At 34.2% G+C, this 13,891-nt stretch overlaps 1 protein-coding gene across 1 annotated transcript in view; it reads right to left on the bottom strand.

The window, feature by feature from the left end:
• LOC150108900 (chromatin remodeling protein domino-like) overlaps positions 1-13,891 on the bottom strand; it is a 731,915-nt gene that overhangs the window by 269,004 nt on the left and 449,020 nt on the right. Inside the window, exon 33 of the mRNA XM_090410792.1 lies at positions 1,784-1,924. Within this exon, the coding sequence (XP_090266918.1) occupies positions 1,784-1,924 (141 nt within the window). The remainder of the gene's footprint in view (positions 1-1,783; positions 1,925-13,891) is intronic.

Here is a 13,891-nt window from a genome sequence, read left to right as displayed (position 1 = left end):
TTATGGCTTGTCTTGCTCTCAAATGCATCTCATTACTCTTGGTAGAACTTGTTGATCGGAATGGCATGGCACACCCTATTCAAGTTTTGGTGCCAAAAGTGAGAGAATGGGAGGGGAATTTTATGACTCAGAAATAGGCTGAAGACTACAGGCTAAATTTTTAAGTTTTTCAAATCAGAAAACTTGATTACTGAAAATGAGTAAATTTTCTACCAAAAGAAATGCTGCATTTTTGAGCAAGATCAATTATGTTATAATATTTAAAGCATGTGAAGAATGACACCAAAACCTGAGATATGAAGAATTTTACATGAGCCTATGCCATCACTGAATGTCAACAATTCCCACCAAGAAAAATGAGACACAATACACTTAATTTTTTTTTTTCTTTATTTTCTAGGCAAGTAATGCTGATGAAAGATTTTACAACACTTTAAATAATACAACTGTACCATACACTAATGTCACAGAGGTGATCATTCACTGTATGCCAAGTGGGTGATCATGAGAAACCAAAGTTCGTCATATATATATTACAGTACAAATGAGCAATGTCTGCACTTAACAGTTCAACACTCCTAAAATTGGAACTTCAACTCTCTCTCTTGGCTTACGTGCCAAATGATTCTGTGCCCAGTATCCGAAGTGCTATGCCAATTAAAATATTAACAGAACAATAAGACGGATTAACTACAACGTGCACAGCATATGACAAATAACTGACAAACAAGATAATACATGCACCCCCCCCACAATGTTCACCATACATTAACACATACATGCGCACGCACGCATGCATACATACACACTCACATACAACTGCTTTTCTGGTTTTTTTTTTTTTGTTTTGTTTTTTTGTACAGAGCTTTGGCCTCCATTGGAAGAACTATCACAGAGCTTCTTGCCAAATTCTGTATTATTTACAAGTATAAAAATTTCCTAACAAAAATGGCTAAAACAATTATCAAACATCTATGTGCTCCTCCTCATCTTCGATGCCACTCTGATTAATTTTGGAGGAACTATGAAGTTTAATTTTTTTCACATTTTTCTCAAGAACAGGCAAAGAAGCTCCTGAAATAGGAGAGGAGTGTTTCACAGGGAAAATTTTATTTGTTCCCCAAAGAGGAGATAAAGAGTCACCTTGTGCTGTTGCAGTAGTCACTATATCTGTATCTGATTCTGATTTTCTCATTTCCAGTTCCCTTGCTGAAGCTCGTCTGGTTCTTATAACTAAATGTGGATTGGAAAATGGCTGGAGAATGGTCACATTATTATTAGTATTATTACTACTAGCACATTTAGGCGGTCCCTTTCCACTACTGCAACTACTGGTACTGCTCCTGGATGATGGGCTTTGAAATGCTGACCTAGGACTTGAAGGAGGACTAAGAACATTAGATCTAGGACTATGGTCATTAAACTTTTCTGGACCATTAGGTAAAGAGATGACAGGAGTAACTTCTGAAGAGCAACAGCTATTTCTTCGAGATCGGGGTGATAGCAGCTTACCGTCTATGTGATTTAAAATTTTGCAATTGGTATGAATTTTTGCTGAATCTCCCCCTCCTTCCTCATCACTAATATCTATCTTTTCATGCTGTTTCTGTTCCAATTTAAAGCTAATCCGAGCACTTCTTCGGCATGGATGGATGCCATTTCCAATGTTTGATAAATCGGTTTCAGATCCCTTCTCCCCTTTCCCTTTATTTCGGACTCTATTTTTACCCTTTCTTTTGCCCTTTCCACCCTTATTCTTAGAATTAGAGTTCACTTTAGCCACCTGGTTACTGGCATCATTCCGACTATATGTCAGAAGAGGCTCCTCTTCGTCCTCAAGAAGACCTGCTCGTCTTTCTTCCTCTTCTTTTAGAGCTTTTAGTCTACCCAGTTCCCAGTCTTTCTTCTGAGCTTCTATCTCTTCCTGTAAATACATACAAACAAGAGAATACTGTTATTCATTTCATTTTCTATTACATAATAAGAGATCATATAAATATTAAAAGAAATAAAACTATCAAAAAATGTCCATTAACAAAACGTAGGAAAAAATATGGATATTAGAAATTGCCAGTTATACTGATATTTCATGCTGCAGACAAAATAACTCAAAAACTTTGATTATAGGTACTGGCAATCTTTATTAAGTTGGCTAAAGAGAAATGTAGCATAAATGGCAATGAATTGGTGCAGTTGTCTGTCTAGTAATCAAATGAATTTCATAAGCACATTTAGCAAAGATGCTGCTTCACTTCTCGACTGGACAGCAAACCTATTTTCCAACCAACAGATTTTGGGGTCAAACCTTACCACGGGCACAAATGTTTGTGAATGTCATTAGATGGGCGATGAATTTCATTGGGTGGTGTGAGACCTTACTAGAGACCGACGAAAATAATCCAATACCAATCTGATTAGAGATTAATATAAGGGCATCCCAACTCCTTTTTTCCCTACTAGTAAAGCTTTTTTAACTCACAATCTGCTGAGCCTAAAAAAATCACTCATGGCATCAATGTACTATGAGTACATTGTATACATACATAGATTTACAGTAAACATAGGTTTACAGCCTTTTGTGGGCGGGAGTCAAATAAAAACCAAGACACTTAAATCCTTAAATTCTTTAACTTTTTATAAAGCTAATCCATTCGACTTTCAATCCATCTAATACTATGTTCTTACTAAATCATATATATACTTGCATTTTACATTAAATTTTTTAAACTTCACTTCCACAGCACTCTTTCAATCTTGTACAAATGCTCTATAAATAACTGAGGTCATCTGAACAAATCACTATTCTGATCATCTTCACACTATCAACAAAGAGAGAAATATTACTTTAATGCTTAACCTAAATCATTTATGATACAATGTGCAACAAAATGTAATAAAAACAACTGCTTCATCTTGAACAACATCTATCAGAGACTTACATATTAATGAATTATGCTATAAAAGAAGTTATACAGCACACTGCAACAATGAGACATGCATCTGACAGTTAGTAATTTAGAAATCTCTGTTAATGCCCCTTTTCCTATTTGTATTTAATCTGAAGATGTACAAGGAATAATGTACAAAACTAGTAATTAAATAAACATTTGGGTTAGTAAGTTGGATTTGTGAACAAGAGAAGGGCGATTATTATGGGAAAATTTAATCAGAGAGGTATAGATTGGAATGGAGAGATAGAATTTAGGAATAAGGAATATGAATTTCTTTAGTTCTTGGGAGACAACTATCTCAGGGTATATGAAGATCAACAGTTTTAGATCTGATCATTTCACCTGAGGATGTAATTGTGAGTAGGGTTTTACAGCTCCCTCCAGTTGGTGAGAGTGATGATGAAGTGGTCACATGGGTTGTGACAAGGAGTTAGCCTTGGCCTACCTGTTTAACAAGAGGTCTTGCAACAGTACAAGTTCCAAAGGAGTGGAAGGAAGGAAAAATTGTTCCACTTCACAAAGGTGGTGATAAAGCAAAAGAAACAAATTATAGGCACCAATCACAGTGTATCTGGAGTTGTAGTTAAGGTATTGGAGAGGTCAGATACAAAAGTGGATTGATAACAGTGGTATTTTTTGTGCTTGTCCCGATGGGTTTGTTAAAGAGAGGTCATGTTTTACAAACTTACATATGTACTATAACAAGGTGATGAATGCATTCAACAAGGTGATGCATATATAGCAGTATACTTAGATTTTACAAAGGCTTATGAAAGATTGCCATACCACAAATTGGCCACTAAACTGAAGCAGATGGGATTGGATAAGAGACTAGTGAGTTGGATAGGTGAATGGCTAAGAGATAGGTACTAACAAGTTGTATATGGGGGGGGGGCACTATGGGATTACTGTTATTTAATTTGTATATTAATGATACTGGGATGGGTTTAACTCATAATATGCAAATGAGCAAAACTGGGGCAATCAAGCAGATGTTGTGGCCTTGCAGAAGAACTTGAATGGATTGTATATGGGGGCAACAACACAGAAATGCCAATCCAATGTTGCAAAGTGTATGTTTTGGAAATCTGGTAGCCAACCACAGGATGCAAAGTATACACTTGGTGAGGAAATTCTGGAGGAAGTTGAGGAGGTAAGAGACCTTGGAGTGGTGATGGACAAGAATCTGAAGTTTAGAGGTCATATTGCACAAGTTGTGAAGACATATAAGATTATGGCAATGACGTGCAGGACTTTAACTTGTAGAAATAAAGAAGTTCTGGTTCCATTGTATTAGGCCTTAATCAAGCCTCATATGGATTATTGTACACAGATTTGGTCCCCGGGTTTTCATGGTGATAAGAATACATTGGAAAGAGGCCAGAAGACTGACTAAGGCTGCCTTTGGGATGTGGGATATGAGGACAGATTGAGGAAATGCAGTTTGCAAAGCCTTGTGAATAGGAGGAGGAAGAAGATATATGATTGAAACATTTAAGTTGATGAGGGGTTGTTACCAGGTTAATGGAGAAAAATTTTTTTGTAGAATGGGAGAAGGGGGTAGAACATGAGGACATATATCTGGAAGCTGTATAAAGAGGGTGTGAGTGAGCAGGAGCAGGTCTTTGAATGGAGAGTTATTCCAACCATCCCTACACTGTTAAAAAATCAGTAGCCTCCTTCAATTTATAGATGCATATAAATATATGTATCAGTAATATTGTATGGTTCAAGAAGATCTAAACTAGGAAATTGCCCATCTAAAGCAGATTTTCTTAAATTATGCTTACTCCCAACAGTTAATTCAACAATTGAAATAAGAGCTGTCAGCCTCTAGAGAAAATAAATATTTCTTACAATAAAATTTTGAAATTTCCATATATGCAAAATATACATAAAGCTATAAAACATCCATTTAAACATTCTGATTACAAAGTTGTTTTCACCAGTGTTACTCAAAATTATCACATTAACTAAAAATAACAGAAGAGAAAACAATCCATAAAATTCCACAGTGCTGCAATGTTGTTGATCATGTCCCTTGTCAACCAAACTGTGGTGCCACCTATATTGGGTCTACAATCAGATCTTCATTCCTACTTGTACAAGCATTGGCATGATTGTCGTATACTCATATGCGAGATTTTCCAAAAGAAAACCAAATTAAACAAACTAACCAAATACAAAAAAGCTCCAACCACAGAAATAACAGCAAATGCAATTGAATATACAATCACATAAAAAAGTAACCATTCTTAACTTTCAACAAAATTAAACAAAGTTAATATCAGAAGCTAGCCAAATAAAAACAAACTGCAATACTTTTGTCCACCACTCCTACATCATATCGAGGTTTAACATGACCTACGTTATATATATAAACTGCAAAATTCTGTTCAATTATTCTGATGAAGGCTTTCCTGAAATGGTGTTACTTCACTCCATAAATGGAATTCATCTTTCATCATGTTATATTTTTACTTTCAAGGCCTTTACATTAGTCTTTTTTCATTTTTACAAGTATTATAGTGTATTTATTATTAATATCATCATTCATTACCAAATTTATTCTTTGTCATTCCTTCTTTTATTAGTCTCCTCTTATTTATATCTCGGATTTAAAGTTTTAAGATTCAATGGAGCACTATCTTACTACTCTGTGATAAATTTAGTTTAATCCTTTATCCAAGTGTGAGCAAATAAAGTTTGCACCTGAAAGTATCTTCAGGACTGGGGTAAGGTGTACCACCTTAAAGGATTAAACTAAATTTATCATATTCTAACCAAGTGAAAAATAAACTTTCAACACCTTTCTCTAAATCCAGAGTAATTTATTAAAAAGGTGGCACACCAATTGGCAACTCCTATAGGTAGAGATGACTTGCTAATGCTTCTGGCTGGTATCTCCACTTGGGCCTGGCTCCCACTGAAGAGACCTCAATAAAGGTTGAAACTAGTCTGGGTAGTGGCCCTTCCCTTAATGCATAACATTATACATATCCGCAAGGAGATGTGTTTTGCATTATGAGAGATACTGAGATAGGAGTATTGGTAGCTTGCTCCACCTTTGCAAGGAGTCGTCCTGGTGTTGTACCACCTTACCCCAGTCCTGAAGATACTTTCAGGTGCAAACTTTGTTTACTCACACTTGGATAAAGGATTAAACTAAATTTATCATATTCTAACCAAGTGAAAAATAAACTTTCAACATCTTACTACTCTGTTTATCATTAATATTGTATGCATTCATCAGCATCTATGGTCTCCACTTTAAGTTTCAAAGATCATAATTCACCAAAATACAACAAATGTAGGCAATAATACCTATATGATCATTTTATTAATTTCTAACTATAAATTCACACATATGCCATAGTAATTAACTTTTTAATAATATGTAAATATACGGTTCACCTAAATTACATAAAAGCAACTGTTCACTTAGACCTACTGTGGATTCTATAAGCAGCCCCACATATATAACATCAAGATTTCTGTCTATCTTTCTCTGTCCCCTCAAGTCAATCAGCTTCATTGATAAAAAATTCCACAGAATTTCACACAAAAATAAAAGACATTAAACTGTCAGATACAAACATGGTTTCGACATTGTTTCTCTCTTCACTAGTATCCCTCACAAAGAGACAATAGAATTGTTAACCCAAAAATTTCCATTCGATATTGTGGAAATATTGAAATTTACAATCACATGGAAAGATAAAATATATAAACAAGAGGAAGGGACAGCAATGGGCTCACCCTTATAACCTAACTTAGCCAATTTTTTTCTTGAACACCTAGAAGGTAGAATTTTCACCCTTGAACCAAAACCAACAATATGGCTACAATATGTTGATGACATCTTTGCAGTCTGGAGTCACACGGAACAAGAACTTTACTCATTTCTAAATAATATCAACAATCTACATCCTTGCATCAAATTCACACTAGAAAAAGAATCATCACAAGGTATTTCCTTCCTCAACGTACACATCCAACATAAACAAGATGGTTCCATTTCCATTATTGAAAACCAACTTTTTCAGGTTGTTATATCCACAATACATCATCTCACTATCCATCTCAAAAATATAGCATCATAAAATCTTTGGTATCCAGAGCGCACAAATTTTGTTCCTCTGAAGAATTTTTCAAACAAGAATTGGACATTATTAAAGATACACTCTTACTAAATGGATATAATCCAATAACATAACAATTCAAAAAATTATTAGCCACTCTCCTACACATCAATCCAGACAAGAAGCCCATAGGATTCCTATATCATATATTCAAAGGTATGTCTGAATGTTTGTCAAAAATTATGAATAAATGCGAACTTGCTTTTACCTATAAACCAATCAACCAATTTCACAATTTGTTACCTTCTCAAAAAGAGATTTCCCGGAGTATGATATATTTGTTGAATATATTAATTTAAATAGTTCAAAATGCAAGGAAAAGTTTGTGATAGGCTACCTGGCATATACGAAGTGCCATGTTCTTGTAACTTGTCTTACTATGAACAAACAGGAAGATTTGTAAATAAACGCATCTCTGAACATTGAAACCACAACCGTCTTATTAAACCTCAGAAATCTGATCTCACGCAACATGGAGTTGAAAACGCCAACCACAGGATACAATGGCAACACACCAAGCTACTACATAGTTCCAATAAACATGAACATTTGTATAAAGAAAGTGCTGAAGCCTTACGTCATAGACCCAATCTTAACTGTAACGACTGTCTGACTATTCCAAAAATCTGGCAAATTGTTATCCTAAACTGTATAAAATAAATTTATCAGTTATAAAGTACTTTAATTACAGCCAATTAGTTTTTAATCCTTAAACACTACTGTATACAGAGGGATTCCAATGCAAGCATGCACACTGTTTTTTTGAATATAATTCCTATTGTTGTTTAATAACTGTACTGATGATGTTTTATGATACTTAAGACAAAATATTTACATATTATTAAAAATTTAATTACTGTGGCATACATGTGAATTTATAGTTATGAATACTCCACAGGTTTCTCTATATAAGAAATTGCATTAATTTTTTAATTTAAAAAAGGAGCTACATTCAAAAGACACGTTTTAATCCCAGGGTACTAATAAAAATAAACTTTTGCTTATCTTTGTATATAACTTTATAATCAATTTAGTACTTCCCCTATAAAATGGTACTTATCTAATATTCACTATGATCACTTAAAATATAGGAGATATTGTAGTACCATTAGTGCCACCCTTAAATGACAAGCATTTTCAAAATAGGGAATTAGACATGAAGCTTAATTTGTGCCTATGGTTTCAAAAGAGGTTCGACTAAGAAAAAAGTGGAGGAATTTCTTGAGTCATTGGAGAAGGTGGTTAACATCAAAGCAAAGGAAAAGTTGTTAGAGATCAAAACAACACACACACACACACACACACACACACACACACACACACACACACACACACACACACACACACACACACACAGACAAAAGAAAATAAATATCAAATATAATGGAACTGGTTTGAGAAAATATGGAGAAAAGAACAAAGCTAACAATGATGGTAAGTACCTGCTAGATTTTCTTCAGAACATTAATAACATAATGTTCCAACATTCTTACTAAATGTTATTTCAGCTTCCTATGAAAATATGGAAAGATTTGATACTAGGACATCTCAAGATTACAGTTCCTGTAAAAAGTCCTGTTGTATTAAAATGAGAGATACAGAACTGTCAAACTACTCAAATCTAAGTGACAGTCATATTTTTATATGAAATATTAAATTTTTTTTCCAATATATTGTTATCATTGTGGGAGAAAAAAATAGCTTCGTGTATACTTTAGAAATTATTACAACCCAACATTCTTCACTATAATTTCCATTGAAGAAATGCTTTTATTTTAGGTAGTCCTCATATAGCACTTTTTAATGGACATGTTGAATGGAGTTGCTTAAAGAGTCTAAGCCAAATACTGGGAGGAGACCTCCACATCACCTTTTAGGTATGTAGAAAACTAACCTGGGCTTCTGACCTAATGTCCAATCCTCACCTTCATGTGGTTGCCCCATTAGTAGGTATCTACTGAGTACTGAATGCATGAAGATGGGCTGGCAATTTGGGACTAAGCCAACCAAATTGTACTCTCTATTGGCTTAAACCACAAATCCATATGATGCTCCAACATGATGAGATTTCATGCCAGCCGGGACACTACATGGTTAAACAAGGCCCCAGCTGTTTTTGTCAGGGAACCAAGGTGAATAGTGAAAAGTCAGTCTAAAAGAAGAATACTCATCCCCAAAATCAACTTGTTATAGAAGCCTCTCCACTTATCAGATCAGAGATTGGAATCCTACAAAATTCCAAAAGAAAAAAAAAGCAAATTATTAAAAAAAATCATATCCATTCATTCAATAGTAGATAACATAGACAGCCCACCTACAAACTGGCTAAACAATTATCCAAATCACTTCTCTCCCTTATAGGGAACTCTTTCTCACCTATTAAAAATTCTTTTCACTGAAGACAGTAATAGAAAATATAACTCTGACAGATTTTGACAATATGATACCCCCCCCCCCCCTGACATAACTGAATAATTCAGATTCACCATATATGCAGGTTATTTTTCATTCTAGCAAACTTCTATATGGAACATTTTGAAAACCAAGCACTCAACCCAGTCCACTAAAACCAACAATTTGGCTTCATGGTCCAGACACATCAGATAATTTTTTTGGGTGCATCTTAACATACAACATCCTAAAATAAACTTCACCACAGAAAAAGAAAAACTTTCTTACATGCTGTTCTTTTCAATGTGATATTCATTTTTATCCTGCTTAACATTGAGTAATGGTCACTTCCAATATCAAAATCTTTTTACACTCTTGTGTCCTGAACCAGCAAGATGATATTACTATCAACAATGATGTAGTCAATCAATGAGGTGTTTCTTATTTTTTTTTGTCTTCGCTCCATATGGACTTATGCACATTTTTGTGTTGGAACATGGTGTCAGTAATGACAAGTTTTATGTTTCTCCATCTACAGAAAACCAACAAATATTGGTATTTACATATAGATAAAATATTACATGCACACCCCATTCCTTCTACACCTAACATACATGATCACAGCAAAACCATTCCCTTCCTATGTTAAGGGTACATCAGAAAAAACAGCCAAAGTTCTTGACAAATATGATCTCCATACTATTTTCATCTTTCAGTCAGTTAGTTATTTTCATATGTTTCTCCTAAAGATCGGTTACATCCTCTTGAACATCCAGGAGTGCATAAAGTTCCTTGTGTCTGCAGTTTAGCCTACTCTGGACAGACTGGTAGATCAGTTAACCTTGAAGAACATCAAAATTATATCCATATGGCAAGTCAGGATTGGTAGACAATGCTCTGGTTACTGCTTCACATAGGATCAAAACATCTATATTACATAGAAATTACAAGTATGAGAGACTATTCTAAGAATCAGCACAGCTATGAAGCACTCTCCCAACCTCAACAGGTATGGTTACATTAATTTATCAAAGATCTGGGAGACTATCATTTTCAGACTTAACAGCCAGACTTCTCTAAACCAACTTCGTAGTTATCTGACCGACAGAGGGTGCCATGTGAGGACATTAGATGTTACAATTTAAATCGTTTCCACAATTGCTTACTTTAGTGCCGTGCACCTGTCACAGTTATCAATGTGATCTGGTGATTGTGGGTAGAAAACCAGTGAAATATTAGTGAGTTTAATAAATGTATCTTTTTAATCTTGATGTTGGTTATATCATTAAGTATTATTATGAATAATGAACAAGACCCAAGCCTTTCTTTATGTAATAATGGTAAGTATTAACAGGACTTCAGCCCAGGACATGAACTAGTCATTACTGACACCATGTTCCAACATAAAGATGCGCATAAGTTCACATGGAGCGAAGACACAAAAAATAAGAAACACCTCATTGGTTGACTACATCATTGTTGATAGTAATATCATCTTGCTGGTTCAGGATACAAGAGTGTACAGAGGATTTGATATCAGAAGTGACCATTACTTAATGCTAAGCAGGATAAAAATGAATATCACATTGAAAAGAACAGCATGTAGGAAAGTTTTAAGAACAAAGTTGAGCAGCTTTTACAGATAAAATGTAGAATCCACTATACAAACATAAGTGACGAAAAAATGAAACAGACTGAAAATAAGAAGCAAACCTTGGAGTCTCAGTGGCAAACTCTGAAGAAGACATTGATTGATTCAGCTAGGGAGCTATGTGGTGAAGTTGTCTCCATGGATAGAAAAATAACCCCATGGTGGACACAAGAAGTTAAAGAAGCAATCCTAGAAAAGAAGAAAATATACCAAAAGTTTCTAGCAAATAAGTCAGCTGATGCCTTAAAAGAATACAGAGAAAATTTTAAGAGAGCTAATCTATGTGTAAAAGTAGCTAAACAAAAGTCATGGAAAGACCTTGGTAAGAATATAGAAACTATATATCAGGAAGGTTGCAAAATATTCTGGAGGCTATTGGAAAAGCTCAGAAATGTAAAAAAAAGAGTACTGTATAAAGAATCAAATATAATAAAGGTAACATGAAAACTGATGATAAGGATATCCTAGATGTCTGGAGTAATTACCTTGAAAGATTGTTAAATGAAACAAGCAGTGAGAGAACCATACTAGAAAATATTCAACAGAAATTCAATCAAGAGGATATATCAATATTTGCTGTAAAAGAACTTGAAATGTGGAAGGGTGGTTGGAGTACATTATATATTTGACCAGAAATGCTTAAGTATGGAAATGTATAAAAGTTTTGCAGTGGCTACACTGCATAATTCAGAGGACCTGATCAGATGGTCAAATTTCAGGTGACTGGAGAAGAGCTCTAATACTTCCTATCAATATATATATTTAAAAAAAAAAAAAAAAAAGGAATAAAGCTGAATGTGACAATGAGAGGAATTTCTTTACTAAGTGTTCTAGGTAAGATTTATGCAAACATAGTTGAAAAGAGGTTGAGAAAGAGATTGTAGAAGTGAAACTTAGGGAAGAGCAAGCTGGGTTCAGGCCACATTATGGTTGTCAAGATCAGATTTTTATTTTGCAACAAATACTTGAGACATCATGGGAATGACAATTATCTGTACTTAAATTTTGTAGATCTGGAAAAGGTATATGAAAAGAACCCAGAGAAAAGCTTTTCAAAGTAGTGTAATTATATGGGGTAAATGGAATATTATACAGAGCAATATATAGTCTATATTTAAGTTGTCAGTCACAGTTAAAATTGAAAGAAATATGGGAATATGGTTTGATGTAAAATCAGGGTTAAGACAAGGATGCACATTATCTCTACTCCAATTCATCATCTATACTGCTCAAAACAATTAGGGAATATTCTTGTTGTTATTGTTGTTAAAATTATTTCACGCTAAAATGTATAATTTGTTAAATTTGTAATAAATATTGATTATTTAAACAATATCTCATCAATTACACCCTATCCATAAGTAAGAAATATTTATTCATGTATAAATTATCCAATAGTTATAATTATTTACAGAAATTTATAATTATCCAACAAAAACTAAAATATCTGCTAATTGTTTTGAGCAGTGTATATAGATCACATTATGAAATAAAGTGATATTAGGCATGATATTAGAATTAGAGATGTCAAACTTTGCTTTTTGCTTTATGCAGATCATGTTGTACTCTTAAATACATCTAGTGCAAGTCTCCAGGATTCTCTAACAAAATTGAATAACAGCTGTAACAAAATCATGGTACAAAAATAAGCAATAAAAAGATCAAAACTATGGTCTTTTTATTGTATTAATTTCCTTTTGTGTGCTGTTTAGATTTCTAACTAGTTTTCCTTTGCTTTGTTGTCAGGTGTAAGGGCATGATGATGGCCTTACCACTCACAGTGAAAATGGTCTATGACCTAAAGTTAACAGGGGGAAAAAGTTGAAAAAACAATCATTATCAGTTTCCTGATGTGTGTACCCCCAAGGGATCTTCAGTATTTGTATGAAATAAGAGAGAATTTGGCCCAAACACCAAATTAGCAATATATAAGATAGTGTTCACACGAATTTTAAGTTATGGATCTGAGAGTTGGGTTAGAAATAAAGTACCTGATATATGACTAGAGACCACAGATACGAGGGTTATGATAATAATTTGGAGAGTGAACTGATGGTATCAATGGCAGAATCATATTAAAAATGAAGATATTAGAAAGGAACTTGGCATTATTAGCATGCAAGAATGTGTCAGCAGAGGTAATCTAAAGTAGTATGGCTACTTAAATAGAATGGGTGAGGAAAGGTTAGCAAAACAGCTGTTTGATGTCAAGATGGCAGGAAAGAAACCCAGAGGGAAGCCAAGGCCCAGGTAGATTGATTCATTCAGAAGTGCCTTAGTAGCACGACATGTTAGATATGACAATATTGGAGTGCTTACAAGTAACAGACTAATTTGGAGGAAAATTGTTGATAAGAGATTAATAATAATGTAAACTTAAACATCTAGCGCTGTCATATGGTAACCCAAAGATTCTTTGAGGGTACACATCAGGAAACTGATGATGGTGGTTTTTTCAACCCCCCCCCCCCCGTTAAGTTTAGGTTGTAGACCATTTTCACTGCGAATGGTAAGGCCATCATCATGACCTTACACCTGACAACAAGGCAGAGGAAAACTAATAAAAACTAATAACAAAAGGAAATTAATACCAAACATTGAAAATGGTTTGGGAAAACATGGAAAAAAGAACAGAACTAACAATGTACATACTGGATTTTTTTTTTTTTTTTTTCAGGCTTGAAGTGGCTTGAAAAAGTTCTATTGGGTCTCTAGAGTTCAAAATCCCTTACCTACAATCGGTATTAATGTGCTAA

Source organism: Typopeltis vanoorti, chromosome 2, assembly GCF_054136105.1.
Source record: "Typopeltis vanoorti isolate ZY-2024b chromosome 2, IOZ_Tvanoo_1.0, whole genome shotgun sequence".
Lineage (NCBI taxonomy): Eukaryota > Metazoa > Arthropoda > Arachnida > Uropygi > Thelyphonidae > Typopeltis > Typopeltis vanoorti.
This window is presented reverse-complemented; position numbering and strand designations above follow the sequence as displayed.